Raw genomic sequence first — 12,685 nt, forward strand, 5'->3', positions numbered from 1 at the left:
TTCCTAACTCAGTATTTTTTCTTATTAACCAGTGCTGTGCTAATTGTCAGGGCAAATAAAGCTAAATACACCTATAAGAAGTCCCGGAAGAAGGCAAAATGATCTCAGTTTGAGGGATGCTCAGTCCAAGATCATTTCAGTCAACCCTAAAGGTGGTAGCTGAGCTGGTGACGGTTTGTGTCTTAAAGTGAATGTTTAAATCTAGTAATCAGCACCTCTGTCTTGTTGCTGTCATTTTCAACCCAATTTAAAGCCAGTAAACAAGGAGTCTATGGAATTAGTCATGAAGAAAGAGGCATCGCACTCTGACTACAGCCCACTCATTAGGATCCTGGAAAAGTGCATTCTCTAGCACCCAGTTCTCTAGCCATTGCTAAACCTGCTACCAAGAACAAATGAATGGGGACATTCCAGAGCAAAGCCAGAGAAATATGACTTTGGAAGAGCATCATAGCGCACTTAACAGAGGACATGATCCATACTGGGCTAAGGCAAGCAACTCATTATCAGAGCCAGGCTGGATGGGGCTCTGAGCACCAGCTGGAGCTGTAGGTATCTCTGCTTATTGCAAGGGAGTGAGACCAGATAGCCCTTAAGGGTCTCTTCCAACACTCATGAGTCTACAGTCTTATGTAAGCTAGAAAAATAAAATATATATATATATATATAAAGCAACCAGGAGTGATCAGAACTTGCAGGGAACACGTGGCCTACAAATTAAAAGAAATCAACAAGGTAAAACATAATGCCATTGAACTCCATAGACCTCAACTGCCTCCATCCAGCCACCATTGGCAATAACAGCAAGGCTGCAGTTGACACCCAACACACCCATTTGCACTTAAATGCTTTTCACCTGCTAAGCCACTTCTGTTTCTGCTCAGGGATACAACTGCAGGGTTTAAGGAAGGGTCATACTGGAATAAGTTGGTGACTGTTGTTGATTGGTACCCAGCAACTAGTGTCACATGGACAGCAGCATCTTCTGCCCCCTGGAAACAGAAGCAAAGAAAGCATCAGGAATACGACTGAGCCCATAAAAGAAACATAATTATCTCCTATGTTCATGTATCTCCCACACCCAGTAAGTCAGGCACATGGTAGCTCCCAGATTTGAACATGCATTAAACTGTGCAATCTGTTGGTGTTTCTGACTGTTCCACTCAGTTTCATAAATCAAAAGCTGTTGTTAATTAGGCTGGTCTAAAATGTAGGTGGAGTCCCGGCTCAAACGTCCCACAGCCAGCACTTGGCTGATGGACTACCATTTGCTTAGGCCAGGGCTATGTAAAAGGCTTGTGGGCTACCAATTAATTGACTGTATCCCAAAAATACATAGTTTCTTACCCGAGAGGGAACTTCACATTCAATTCGTGTTGAATTTCTGGTATCCTCCAAAACTGGGCAAGGTTGAGATCCAAATAACACCAGGTTTACCTCTTCCAGCCCACTCCCCCTGAGAGCCACTCTCAATCCTCCTACAAAAACAATTATTTTTAATTGCATGAAAGGTGTGGAATAGTCTATTCTGTGAAAGACCCTTTATTACTAGGTGACTACAGAAGGGAGCAGTCTACTGGCTGATCTGGGGATGTTCATCTTCCATCTTGCTTTGCCCTAAGGTGCCTCTTTTACCCAAGATCCTTCTTCTCTGTTATTTACCCTTCCTGTCTATTCCTTGAATTCTGGTCCACGATACATAAGAGAACTGCTTATTTCTCAGTTTATCTTTTAATGACATACTTCTTTAAGCCAGCAAGGTCTGGTCTGTGATCTCCTTCCTAGAAAGAAACCCAGCCCAAGAATGAAATCAGGAAGAAAGGAAGAAGGACTAAGAACAAAAAACAATCTTGACACAGCAGGTGTTTTCACAGTTCAAAAAGCTGCTGAGCACCCTGCTGCCAGACAAGCCTCAAGCATGTGGTTAGGAAATTTCACATAGATGCAAGCTTGGCAGAGCTTGGGACTTTGCAGAGTTGTGAGGAAAGTTAGAGGGTTCTCTAAAGCATCAGAGAAGCAGCAGGAAGCTCCTTCCACTCAAGAGGGCTGGAGCACCTCTCCTATGAAAAAAGGTTGATGAGTTGGGCTTGTTTAGCTTGAAGAAGAGAAGGCTACAGGGAGACCTCACTGTGGCCTTCCAGTACTTGAAGGGAGCATATAAACAGGAGGGGGAACGGCTCTTTACAAGGGTGGGCAGTGATAGGACAAGGGGGAATGGTTTGAAACTGAGACAGGGGAGGTTTAGGTTGGATCTTAGGAGGAAGTTTTTCCTCCAGAGGGTGGTGACACACTGAACAGTTTGCCCAAGGAGGCTGTGGATGCCCCATCCCTGCAGGCATTCAAGGCCAGGCTGGATGTGGCTCTGGGCAGCCTGGGCTGCTGGTTGGTGACCCTGCACATAGCAGGGGGTTGGACCTGGATGAGCACTGTGGGCCTTTGCAACCCAGACCATGCTATGATTCTATGATCTCTAGGCAGGCCTCTCATGCTTACACTGCGGGCTCAGTGTGAATCCTCAGTGTGGCACCACAGGGACCTGTGATATTATAGTCCAAGTCATCCCCAGCAACACTAAGTCAAAAACAGGAATATCTCAAAACTGAAGCCACATGGATCCTGTGATTGATTGTTGCCAGATAAGGAGACTCAGAGTATGGATCCCACGCATGTTGTTTCAAGACTAATGGTCTTAAGTTTTGATGTCTACACTTGCATTGATATGCAATGAAATACTGCATATGTGCACTTTACGATAAAATTGAAGAGAGGTATTTTAAATGGAAGAAATTAAAAACACAGATGGAAGCTGTAATTCTTTCCAATTATAAACGTTCAAGGCATATGTAATGTAAGATAGCATTATACTTGCTTTCTTTTTAATGAGTGACAGATCACTGTAATTTGGAGAAAAGCCATATTGTCATGGAAGGAAATGAGAAGAAAGACCTAAGCACTAAAACTTGTCATTGTTTTTTTTCCTTTGTTTTTCATATGAATTAGAGTGAGTCTCAACCTGATATGATGCTCACTAGAGAAAACAGATAGGAAAGAAAAGGACAAGGATGCAACCCAGCAAGAAGAGAGAAGACTAGCGGCTTAATTTTCATCTTAAGAACTCACACATTCATTCAAGTCCATCCCATGTGTCATCCATGTAGGTTCACAGACAACAGCCCCCCTCTGCCAATTAGTCCAAGGTGACCAAACATGGCACAGTTCAGCTTTCTAAGCCATGCGGTACCAGCATGACCAATGCTCCTGCTCTCAGTGACGTGTGTTAATATGAACTCAGAGCTCCTCGCTAACAGAGCTAACAGGACTGCAAACAAAGTCTGGGTGAACTTCTATTGACAGAGGATCTCATACCATTTCTAGGTATAATCCCAGCTTCTTGAAAATAAGTTTAGCCATTTTACAACTAGGCCAGATGAATCCTGATGGTTCTAATACATCAAATAGATACAGGAAGATAAGCCACGATACTCTAGTACTCTTCTCAGTTGCTGGAAGGAACGTACCTGTACTTAAATTTACTATTCATGGATAAAACTACTCGGGGATGTGTTGGTTGATCTCAAACACAACCCAAGAAAGATGCAAGAAACTTTTTGCAAGAAACTTGCCCCAGTACTTTGTGGTACACACTGTATTGCCTATATTATGTTAGCTATATTATGTTTTCTTCTATCAGATGAAGACTTTGGTAGTGGAAATGTAATAGAAAAAAAAAAAAAAAAAAAAAAAAAAGTTGTAAAAAGAAAAACACAAAAGCAGACATTCCCTTACAGCTCACTTGATATACCCACCTATTTCTGAAGCTCTAGGAGGTTCAATGGCTACCAGCCTGGGCTCAACTCTTAGGAAGATGCCTTCTCCTGTGCTGGCATTGAGCGCAAAGCCATAAGGCCTCACTAATAAAGTCAGCTGGTGGACTCCAAGTGGCAGCCTCTCCATCTTGCAGACCACTTTGGTTTGATTCGACATTACGACTGAGCAAGTCGTGTTCTTCACCTGTACCTGCAGGGTTGTGTTCTCCTCAGAGAAACCAACTCCCATGATGATTACCGTGGCCTGGGATCCATCATCTGAAGGAATATAATCAAACAAAATCATTAATTTTGGAGTATCAATGCACACGATTTATTTTCGAGCAATGGGTAAAAGCTTTCATCACCTTCATGAAAACATATTGGAAGCTACAACATTGATGATCTCCTCATTGCCACCCATCATGCCCATTCCTGCACGTCCTTGTCCAGCTACTCCTTTTTGTGCAACTTTTATTAAAAATAAAGGCACTAAGAGCTGTTTTCCCCACTAAGTCTATTGCTGTTCCTCTTCCTTTTGAGCCTCCAATATCTTGCCTCTGTAAAACTGTGTTAGTGCTACATACTTCAAGACTCAAACTCATCCCAAGTACTGAATTTGGAAGCACAACTTCCCTAAAAACCAGAAGTTCCCAAAAGAACACACACATCAGCGTTTGACAGCCCTTTTCCACAGCCATCTCCCCCTCCATTTGGCGCAGACCCAAAGCCCCATTACCTGCTGAATACTCCACGGCACTGACTAAGGGAGTCATTTCCTGGCTGAACTGGAAAGAGCAGGAACCAGAACAGTTTGCTGGGACATCATTCACCACCACCACCACCTGGAGATGGAAAAGGTTACTCTAAAGTGATGTTTTCTAAAGCCACACCTGTCCAGCTACTGCACTGGCACAAGTTTCATTGCATGGCTTGCTAGGGTTCATCTTAGATAAAGCAGCACATGGTTTTGGAAGCTGTATCCCCATCTCACCTCCCTGGAACCCACAGCTCCTCTTCTTCCAGTCGCCCATGAAGACCCCACTTGCCGTATCCTGGTTCTATTCATCCCACTTTGGGAACAAGTTTTTTAACGCCTTGTAACGCTAATTATAACTAATCTCTGATGGGTCAGCAAGCACCTCTCAATTGTTATTTCCTCACAGTTCGTGCTAAATCAAGACAGCTGGGCTTTGACTTTGAGAACTAACATCAGCTCCCCTATCAGAAGACTCAACCGGCAAAGCAAAGGACATAGAAGAGCCTCCCGTACTCTCCCACAGGCATTAGGTGTGTGCCAGGAGGGTACACCACTACCTGCAAGTAACAAAAACAGGCAGCTTCCAAGAAAGGAAAAAAGAAGAAATAAAAGAAGCAGAGCAGGGTGAGCTCACTGCAGGTGCTGCTGAAGCCCAGCAGCAGAGCTTTGAGCACATCCAGTTATCACTGCAGCACCCTGCAGTCTTTGCTGGAGGCGAAGGCATCCATCCGTGTGCATGAATTTGCAGCTCATCTGTCTGCTCAGCAGATTTCTCCAGCCAAGAAGCTTTACCTGCTCCCTTTCTACAACCAGGAATTGAGATCCAGAAACTGAAGGACCAGCCCAATCCACACGCTAGTACCAGGTGCAGCATCCCATTCATTTTACTCAACAGCATAGTGGCTGGAATCCTGCAGATGAATACAGCATCAGTCCCAACTATGGTGGCAGCACTACAGGACTTAGCATGGCTGGGGTTCCAGGTAATGTCAGTTCCTGAGCACTGCTTACAAAGAAATAAACTCTTCTCACTTGCAATAGCTACTAAGTACTGCTCCATGGAAGAGAAAGCATGATCTAAATGCTTCATGGAGAATCACAACAGGTTCTGAAAGGATTTAGCAGCAGTACTGAATGCCTTAAAACCAGTCAGAAACCTGACCCTACAGGATCCAGGTAAACTGGTAGGAAGTGTGGCACAGTGTTAACCCACCTGTGTTTTGTTATTGGAGGTAGCAAGCATGTCCCCATATATTGGCCCAATAAAGACACCCCCGTCATAAACCACACGACTGGAAACAGCTGGCTTCAGACCAGTGAGGTTTTCAGCAGAGACCTGGCAAAGAACAAGGATTTCAGTTTCTTGCTCTTTTCCAACCGGTGTAACATATGACCATCCCCACAGCCCTCATACACAGTCGCTACAAGGTGGGAAACAGCTCTTGGAAATCTGTCCCCAGAAAAGCCAAGTGTTTGGTACAGAAATTATACCACAATCTAATCTGGAGTTAAACTGCTGTTGCTTAATCTCCTACAGGCGCTTGCATAAAAGGAAACAGAGAGAATGAATTGGCTGTTACAGAAGGGGTTTGAAGTAGACGTTACCAAAAGAGATGACCATACATTGATCACATTGGGCAAGTCCCCAGCTTTCGTTCTCCAGGTGAGAGTCCAGATGCTTTCAAAGCAAGACTCGGAGTCTTTGGTCACGATGAAGTCACTGGTGTTGAAGTATGGGGCTGTAGAACGATCTGCGTTGGTTTGCAGAAGCTTGCGGAGCTGGTGGGAGGAGATGTGCACGGAAACACCTGCAAAAGACAAAGCTGTGGATACGGCCATCCCTATGAGAGCACAGCCGCCTGCTCACACAAAAGGAAGATGTTGTGATGGTTTAAACCTCTATAATGACAAAACAAAGAAGTCAGCGGGGGAAGGTCTAATAGATTCCAAATGCTGTTAGTAAATAACTAAGAAAATCTAGAAAACATTATCCAGTTGTTCCTGTTTCCATCATAAAGCTGTCTAAGTAAGGGATAAAGAAATGATGAGGGGCCTGGAGCATCTCCTGGGGCTGTTCAGTCTGGAGAAGACTCATCTTATCAAAGCTTATCAGTATCTAAAGGGTGAGAGTCAAGTTTATGGGACCAGGCTCTTTGCAGTGGTACCCAGTAACAGATTAAGGGGCAGTGAGCACAAACTGGGACATAGGGAGTTCCATACAGACATGTAGGAAAACAACTTCACTGTGTAGTAAAGGGAGTGGGACAGGTGAGCTTGAAAGGGCCTTTCCAACTCTATGATAAATTAAAGGAGGATCTTCAAAGCAAGGCAGCACTGAGATCAAAGGCAAGTCCAGGAGCTGTGATGCACCACACCTTACCTGATATCACTGTGCTCCCCAGGTGTATGCGGAAGGTCCCTCCAAGAGGTGGAGGTGACACCTGCAGCCTCTGAATGGCGACGCTGACTCCCACATCCTCAGTGGAGACATAGAGGTGGTCATCCTCCTCCTCAGAGCCCTCGCAGAGCACCGCACCTCTGTGTGAGACAGAGCCATGTGAAGGCTTCTCATCGAGGGAGGCTGGATGTGAGCAAAACTGAAGGACCCAGGAGAGGGCAGCCAGTCTTCTAATAGACTCGGGTACTCCAATACCCGGCCCTTTCAAAGAGCTGACTCCCCTCCTGATTATAGGCTCCCTTTAGATACTGGAAGGCTGCAATGAGGTCACCCCGCAGCCTTCCTGAACAAACCCAGCTCCCTCAGCCTGTCTTCATAGGGGAAATGCTCCCTACAAGCAGAGTTTGGTATTTCAGACCAGAAATCATCCCAAACCTAATTTTCTACAACTTAAAATCTTTCCTACCACGCCAATACAATTCTCTCCCTTTTTCAATATGGAAAGGGACTTTCTCTGGTACAACGATGCCACCGTGTGGTTAAGAGCACGGAGTACAACCAATGTCTCCCATGTAACCAAATCAAACCAAACGAGAGAGAAAAGAGTACCCAAAGTGCGAGTCAGAGCACGATAGTGTGAAGGAAACACGTGCTTTGCTCCGCGCCGAGCTGAGATGGCTGGATGCAGACAGAGGCTGAGGTCCGGTCCGGAAGCAGAGAGTGGGTCCGGTCCGGTTCAGAGTCCCACCCCGCTTCCTCTCCACGCTGAGTTCCCTACTGAGCCACATCTAAACATTCTCTTTGGGGTGAATTAACTGAGCTGAACCAACTGCTCACAGTGGGAAGGTTAGAGATTGAATCATTCCAGTCTCTGTCTTGCGTTGGTTCTGGTCCCATCAGGTCAATCCCAACTGAGCAGAATACATTATCAATGCTTATAAATGAAGGGTATTACATAGATGAGGCCAAGTTCTTTTTTATGGTGGTCAGCAATAGGACAAGGAGCAATGGGCAGAAATTGGAACATGAGGACACTGGATCTTCTTTACTGTGCAAGTGACAGCACTGTCAGAAGCTATCCAGAGAGGCTGTGGAGTCTCCTTCTCTGGAGGTATCCAGAATCCACCTGGACACTTTCCTATGCAACCCAGGGAGATTGCTTTAGCAGGGAGTGGGCTAGATGATCTCCAGAGTTCTCTATCAATCCCCACAATATTGAGATATCCCAGGGCATCTGGAACACCTTAGGCTCCTGTAGTTTAGGTAACCAACACGCAATCACACTATGGAACCTCAACACCAGAAACAGATACCTTCATTAAGACACCTACAATGCACGTTGAAGTTTTGTCCACCACTTAGGAGCTTGAAGACATTGTAGATGCCTTAGGGAGGATGCATCTCACATGCATTGTAGACATCTCAGTGAAGTTATCTGAGCAGAGCCTGCACATAGATGCCTAGGGAAGAAAATGACAAAGGAAGCACGTGGATCTCTAAACTGGACCAGACTTACTCTGTACAGCCTCTGAGATGATAAAGAGCCCTATGGGAATTTGTTATTATTATTACAGGATATGAGAGAAACATATTTTCCCTACCTTAGGGAGAGAAGAGGCAGACTTGCACCACAGCCAGAGAGCAACCAGGACACATTGTAAGTAGGAGAAGACCCCACCACAGTTACTGCCTCTATTATTCGCCCGCCTAGCCGACGTGGTTTGGGATCCGTCTGAGAAACTGAAAGGAAAAAGAGTGTAAGAATCCACCAGAGTCAGGAGAACAAATGTAATCACACCTAGTTTATTTCCATTTCAGAGCTGGAAATGTATCTTGTAGGTCTGAGGAAGAAGTGCTTTTTGTTTGAGCAACAGTGTTCAGGAGTTGCCTTTATAGAGATATTTCCAGATAAACTAAGGAAGGAATCTGGGAAGATCCAGGCTGTGGATGCTCCATCCCTGCAGGCATTCAAGGCCAGGCTGGATGTGGCTCTGAGCAGCCTGGGCTGGGGGCTGGCAACCCTGCACATAGCAGGGGGTTGAAACTGGATGACCATTGTGGTCCTTTTCAACCCAGGCCATTCTATTATAATGATTCTATGACTGCAGCATTCAAAGGAAAGAATAAATAGATTCCATCACCAGTCACAGCTCTGTCTGCAATGATGACTTCATCAAGGTAGAACGACCCAGTGGCTTCTTTTTGGGTGCTTGACATGGCAATCTGATGTACGAACACTGGGGTGTTGATGGGAAGGTCCTGGAGAGCCACAGAGCGACTCACACACCCCATCCAGAGGTCAGTGCAAGAGAACGTCCAGCTGGAAGACACAAAGGTGGTACAGCCTTTGTTTTATTGCTGGGTAGTTATGGTGAATGAATTCGGAGATGAGCTCAGATGATGCTATTATTACCTACACACAACATCTGATCACTCAACAAGTCTCTCCAGATGATATAAAGCTTTAGATACCTGCTCCAGCATCCTCCTCTATAGAGGTCAATCCCAAGCTTAGGACCCTTGGGAATTCCAGATAACTGCTCAAGGTCTCTATTTCTTTCCATCATATAGTAATGTCATGTGAAACCCCCTCCTAGAGGTACACACACAGCCCACGCTCAGCCTTACAGAACACAGAAAGAAATGGAAGGATCCAATCAATAAGCAGCATAGCATGGCGAAAGAACATCCATCAGTTTGCCCCCATCTGACCATGACCTCTTTAGACAAACAAGAGCTTGCTGCTCCCCATTCTCCTAGAACAACCTCTCGTTATGGAAAAGGTCAACTCAGTGCAGTGTGTCTGGATACCTCGTGGGGTCGGTTCCATCAAAATCCCACTGGCAAGTGAGGTTTCTTTCCACTGAACATAAGGAAAGGTTGGTGTAGGACACTGAGATATGAAGGATGTTGCTCACGTGGCCTTTACGTGCAAAACAAACCTGCAAAGAAAATGAAGGAAAATGATTTCCTGTAAACAGAGCGGTGTTTATAATTACAGTTAGAATTTACTCAGCGAGAGCAGCTGCTTACATGTGTGTATTCAGTAAGGTCGTATCTTTGTAGAGATGATGGGGAAGCTTTCACCAGCTGGCTTGGGCTGTGAGCGCTGAACCTCCCACAGAATGGCTCTGTTCCATAGACAACGTGTTCTATGGTGACAGAGTTTTCTGTACCTGAAGGAAATAAAAAACAACAGGATGAGGGGCTTAAAAAAGAAATCAGAAAACAAGTACAGTCAGAGTTTTCATGGGCATGCCAGAAACAGAGGTCCGAAACATCTGTATCTAACAGTTCCACTCCTCAGTGTTCTGCCTAGATCAGTTATGAACATTCATAGGGCAGCTGTTCCCTAGCTTTAAGGGCACTGAAAGGCAGGATAGATCATAGAATCATAGAATTGCTCAGGTTGGAAAAGACCTCAAAGATCATCAAGTCCAACCGCAACCTGACCATACTACACTAGTCATTACATCCCAATCCTGACCAGAAAAACCCTGTGGAAAATGCTACCATCCTAAGCCAGATAGAGGATGACCAGGTGAAATCACTCTTCCCTTTCAGAAAACACCAAGGCAAAGTTGGAGATAAATATATTTAAGCAGCTGAGAATCTGCCTTTGCTTTCTGGACTTTTGTTCCATTGGGTTATCAACCATGTTATCAAAAACCTGCTAGGACTTCTCATTTCTAGTATAAAAGACTTCCTGCAGTAGATGTTGCTTGCTTGTTAAATCACTACCTTCTTTCTCAAAGCCATCATGGAAGAGTATTTTAGCAGACGCTGGCTCAATGTCACACCCAACTGAAAGAAGTTCCTCTATTGCTGTTTGGACCTTAAAAAAAACAAAGTGAGAAGCAGTCACAGTACAGTGGTGCCTGGCTCATTCCAGCAGAGCTTCTACACTGCATTGACTCTATTCTGCTCAATACAGACAGAGCCTAAACTTCCAGGTCTAAAATCCTTTAGGGTGTGACACTTACCTGAAGAGCACTGGAATTAGTGTGGATCATTCTGCGGGGTGCATTGCTCCAGGAGATGCTGAACCATCCCGTGCCAGACACAGACAGCATCTGCCAAAGGAAGAAGCAAACAAATAGATGAGAACAGGTACAGTTCTCACAAGACGCAAAGATATCAAGTCTGCCGTGTGGATTTTCTACCAAGGAGGAACTAGTCTGGGGGAGGGGGAGACTACCCCATAGTTTCATGAATCAGCATCAAGAACAAGCTAACAAGAAAGGTAAAAACATGTGAGCAAATTATAATGCACCATAAAAACATCGACCTGGCAATGAGTGTGAAAGCCGCAAATACCTTCAGCTACATGGCAGTAATTATCACCTAAATCAGCAGGTCAACAAAAAGTGGGAATGCACTGCCTTCCCATTAAATTCTTGAGGTTAAAAGGGACCTCTGGAGGTCATCTAGTCCAAAGTCCCTGTCCAACAGGGGCCAAGTACACAGCACAGACCTGTACATCAGGAAGACATAAGGCGTGAGCCCGAATTTCATGTCTCTCAATGTAGTAGTTGTTCACCACTTGGGGATTCAGCCACGTGTTGTGTATCTGGACTCCAACTCTCATCCCATTGCTGGGTGCCTTTCCATGATGTAGTGCTTCCAAGTAGTACTTCAGGCCAGCAGTTAGCTCAAACTTCTGGGATTTTGGCTGCCAACTCTCACTCCAGTTCTTCACCCACTTCCCAGACCATTCCAAATTGCCAGCAGGGAGAGAAGCAATTCTCACCTGTGTCCAGATGAACCAAACCAGTGACAATTTCACAACACCAGAATACAGCTCCTTCAGCTCCAAAACCAGAGCTGTGCTTGTAGCAGACAACAGTGGGTTGATGTTTCAATACATTCTTTCCTGTTCTATAGCAACAAACCATCACCTCAAAGGTCTTTGATTTAGGGCTCAATAACATAAACAAGACAATTCTTATGGCTGACCCTATAAGCCCCACTAACAATTTCTCACGTAGATTTCCATAGATGGCTTCAGCTCTCTAGCTCACATCCCTGAAACACAGATGAAAAATGTCTGCAGGAAAAGACACCTGAAGACTCTAGAGACAACAGCACGTTTCATGAGTCAAAAGGCTGATAGGGCCAAATGTCAAATAACACCACACCAAGTGTCACTCTGCAACAGGTGCATAATAGGGGCCAACAATTCCATCCATGCTGGGATAATGCCCCGCTTGAAATGTCCTTAATTAAAGCCCTCCACTATCATGACTGCCTTATTTTTCTCCCTGCTATGAGTAATACCTTATGCTGTGGGTCTTGGGATGAACTCAGGTACAGAGATGCCAGACCATCTGCCTGAATCCAGAAGGTGTAATTGTTGGTCTGAGGAGCCACAAAAAATCCACGAAGCCTGGAGCTAAACAAAAGCAGAACATCCATAACATACGCAAGAGTTGCTGCAAAATCCCTGCCACCCAGCACCCGACCTCCATGTATATGCTGAGTAACATGAAGATAAGCATGGCTTTGTTGTTGCCAACATCTTTCCTATGTGCTTCTTCTCAAGCAAAGTCTTATTGCTCAACAGGCAGGAAAAGGCTCAAAATCCCCCAGGATCAACTGAGGAAAGTACAGAAGTGATAGAAAAATGGAAATGTCCATCACATTGCAAAGCTTTTCCTAGGCACATCTCAAGAGGCACCAACATGGCTCAAACGTCTTCATAGAACTGAGGATAATCTATGG

At 45.0% G+C, this 12,685-nt stretch overlaps 1 protein-coding gene across 1 annotated transcript in view; it reads right to left on the reverse strand.

Annotated features, from left to right (window-relative positions):
* PKHD1 (PKHD1 ciliary IPT domain containing fibrocystin/polyductin) overlaps positions 1-12,685 on the reverse strand; it is a 212,179-nt gene that overhangs the window by 178,317 nt on the left and 21,177 nt on the right. The window contains exons 14-28 of the mRNA XM_072332429.1: positions 12,242-12,356; positions 11,439-11,714; positions 10,948-11,037; positions 10,706-10,799; positions 9,998-10,140; positions 9,776-9,906; positions 9,106-9,284; positions 8,566-8,704; positions 6,947-7,104; positions 6,190-6,374; positions 5,780-5,902; positions 4,546-4,651; positions 3,807-4,085; positions 1,348-1,478; positions 857-992 (exon numbers count right to left, since the gene is read on the reverse strand). Coding sequence (XP_072188530.1) covers positions 857-992; positions 1,348-1,478; positions 3,807-4,085; positions 4,546-4,651; positions 5,780-5,902; positions 6,190-6,374; positions 6,947-7,104; positions 8,566-8,704; positions 9,106-9,284; positions 9,776-9,906; positions 9,998-10,140; positions 10,706-10,799; positions 10,948-11,037; positions 11,439-11,714; positions 12,242-12,356 — 2,285 coding nt within the window. The remainder of the gene's footprint in view (positions 1-856; positions 993-1,347; positions 1,479-3,806; positions 4,086-4,545; positions 4,652-5,779; positions 5,903-6,189; positions 6,375-6,946; positions 7,105-8,565; positions 8,705-9,105; positions 9,285-9,775; positions 9,907-9,997; positions 10,141-10,705; positions 10,800-10,947; positions 11,038-11,438; positions 11,715-12,241; positions 12,357-12,685) is intronic.

This window comes from Excalfactoria chinensis, chromosome 3 (genome assembly GCF_039878825.1).
Source record: "Excalfactoria chinensis isolate bCotChi1 chromosome 3, bCotChi1.hap2, whole genome shotgun sequence".
In the NCBI taxonomy this organism is placed as follows: domain Eukaryota; kingdom Metazoa; phylum Chordata; class Aves; order Galliformes; family Phasianidae; genus Excalfactoria; species Excalfactoria chinensis.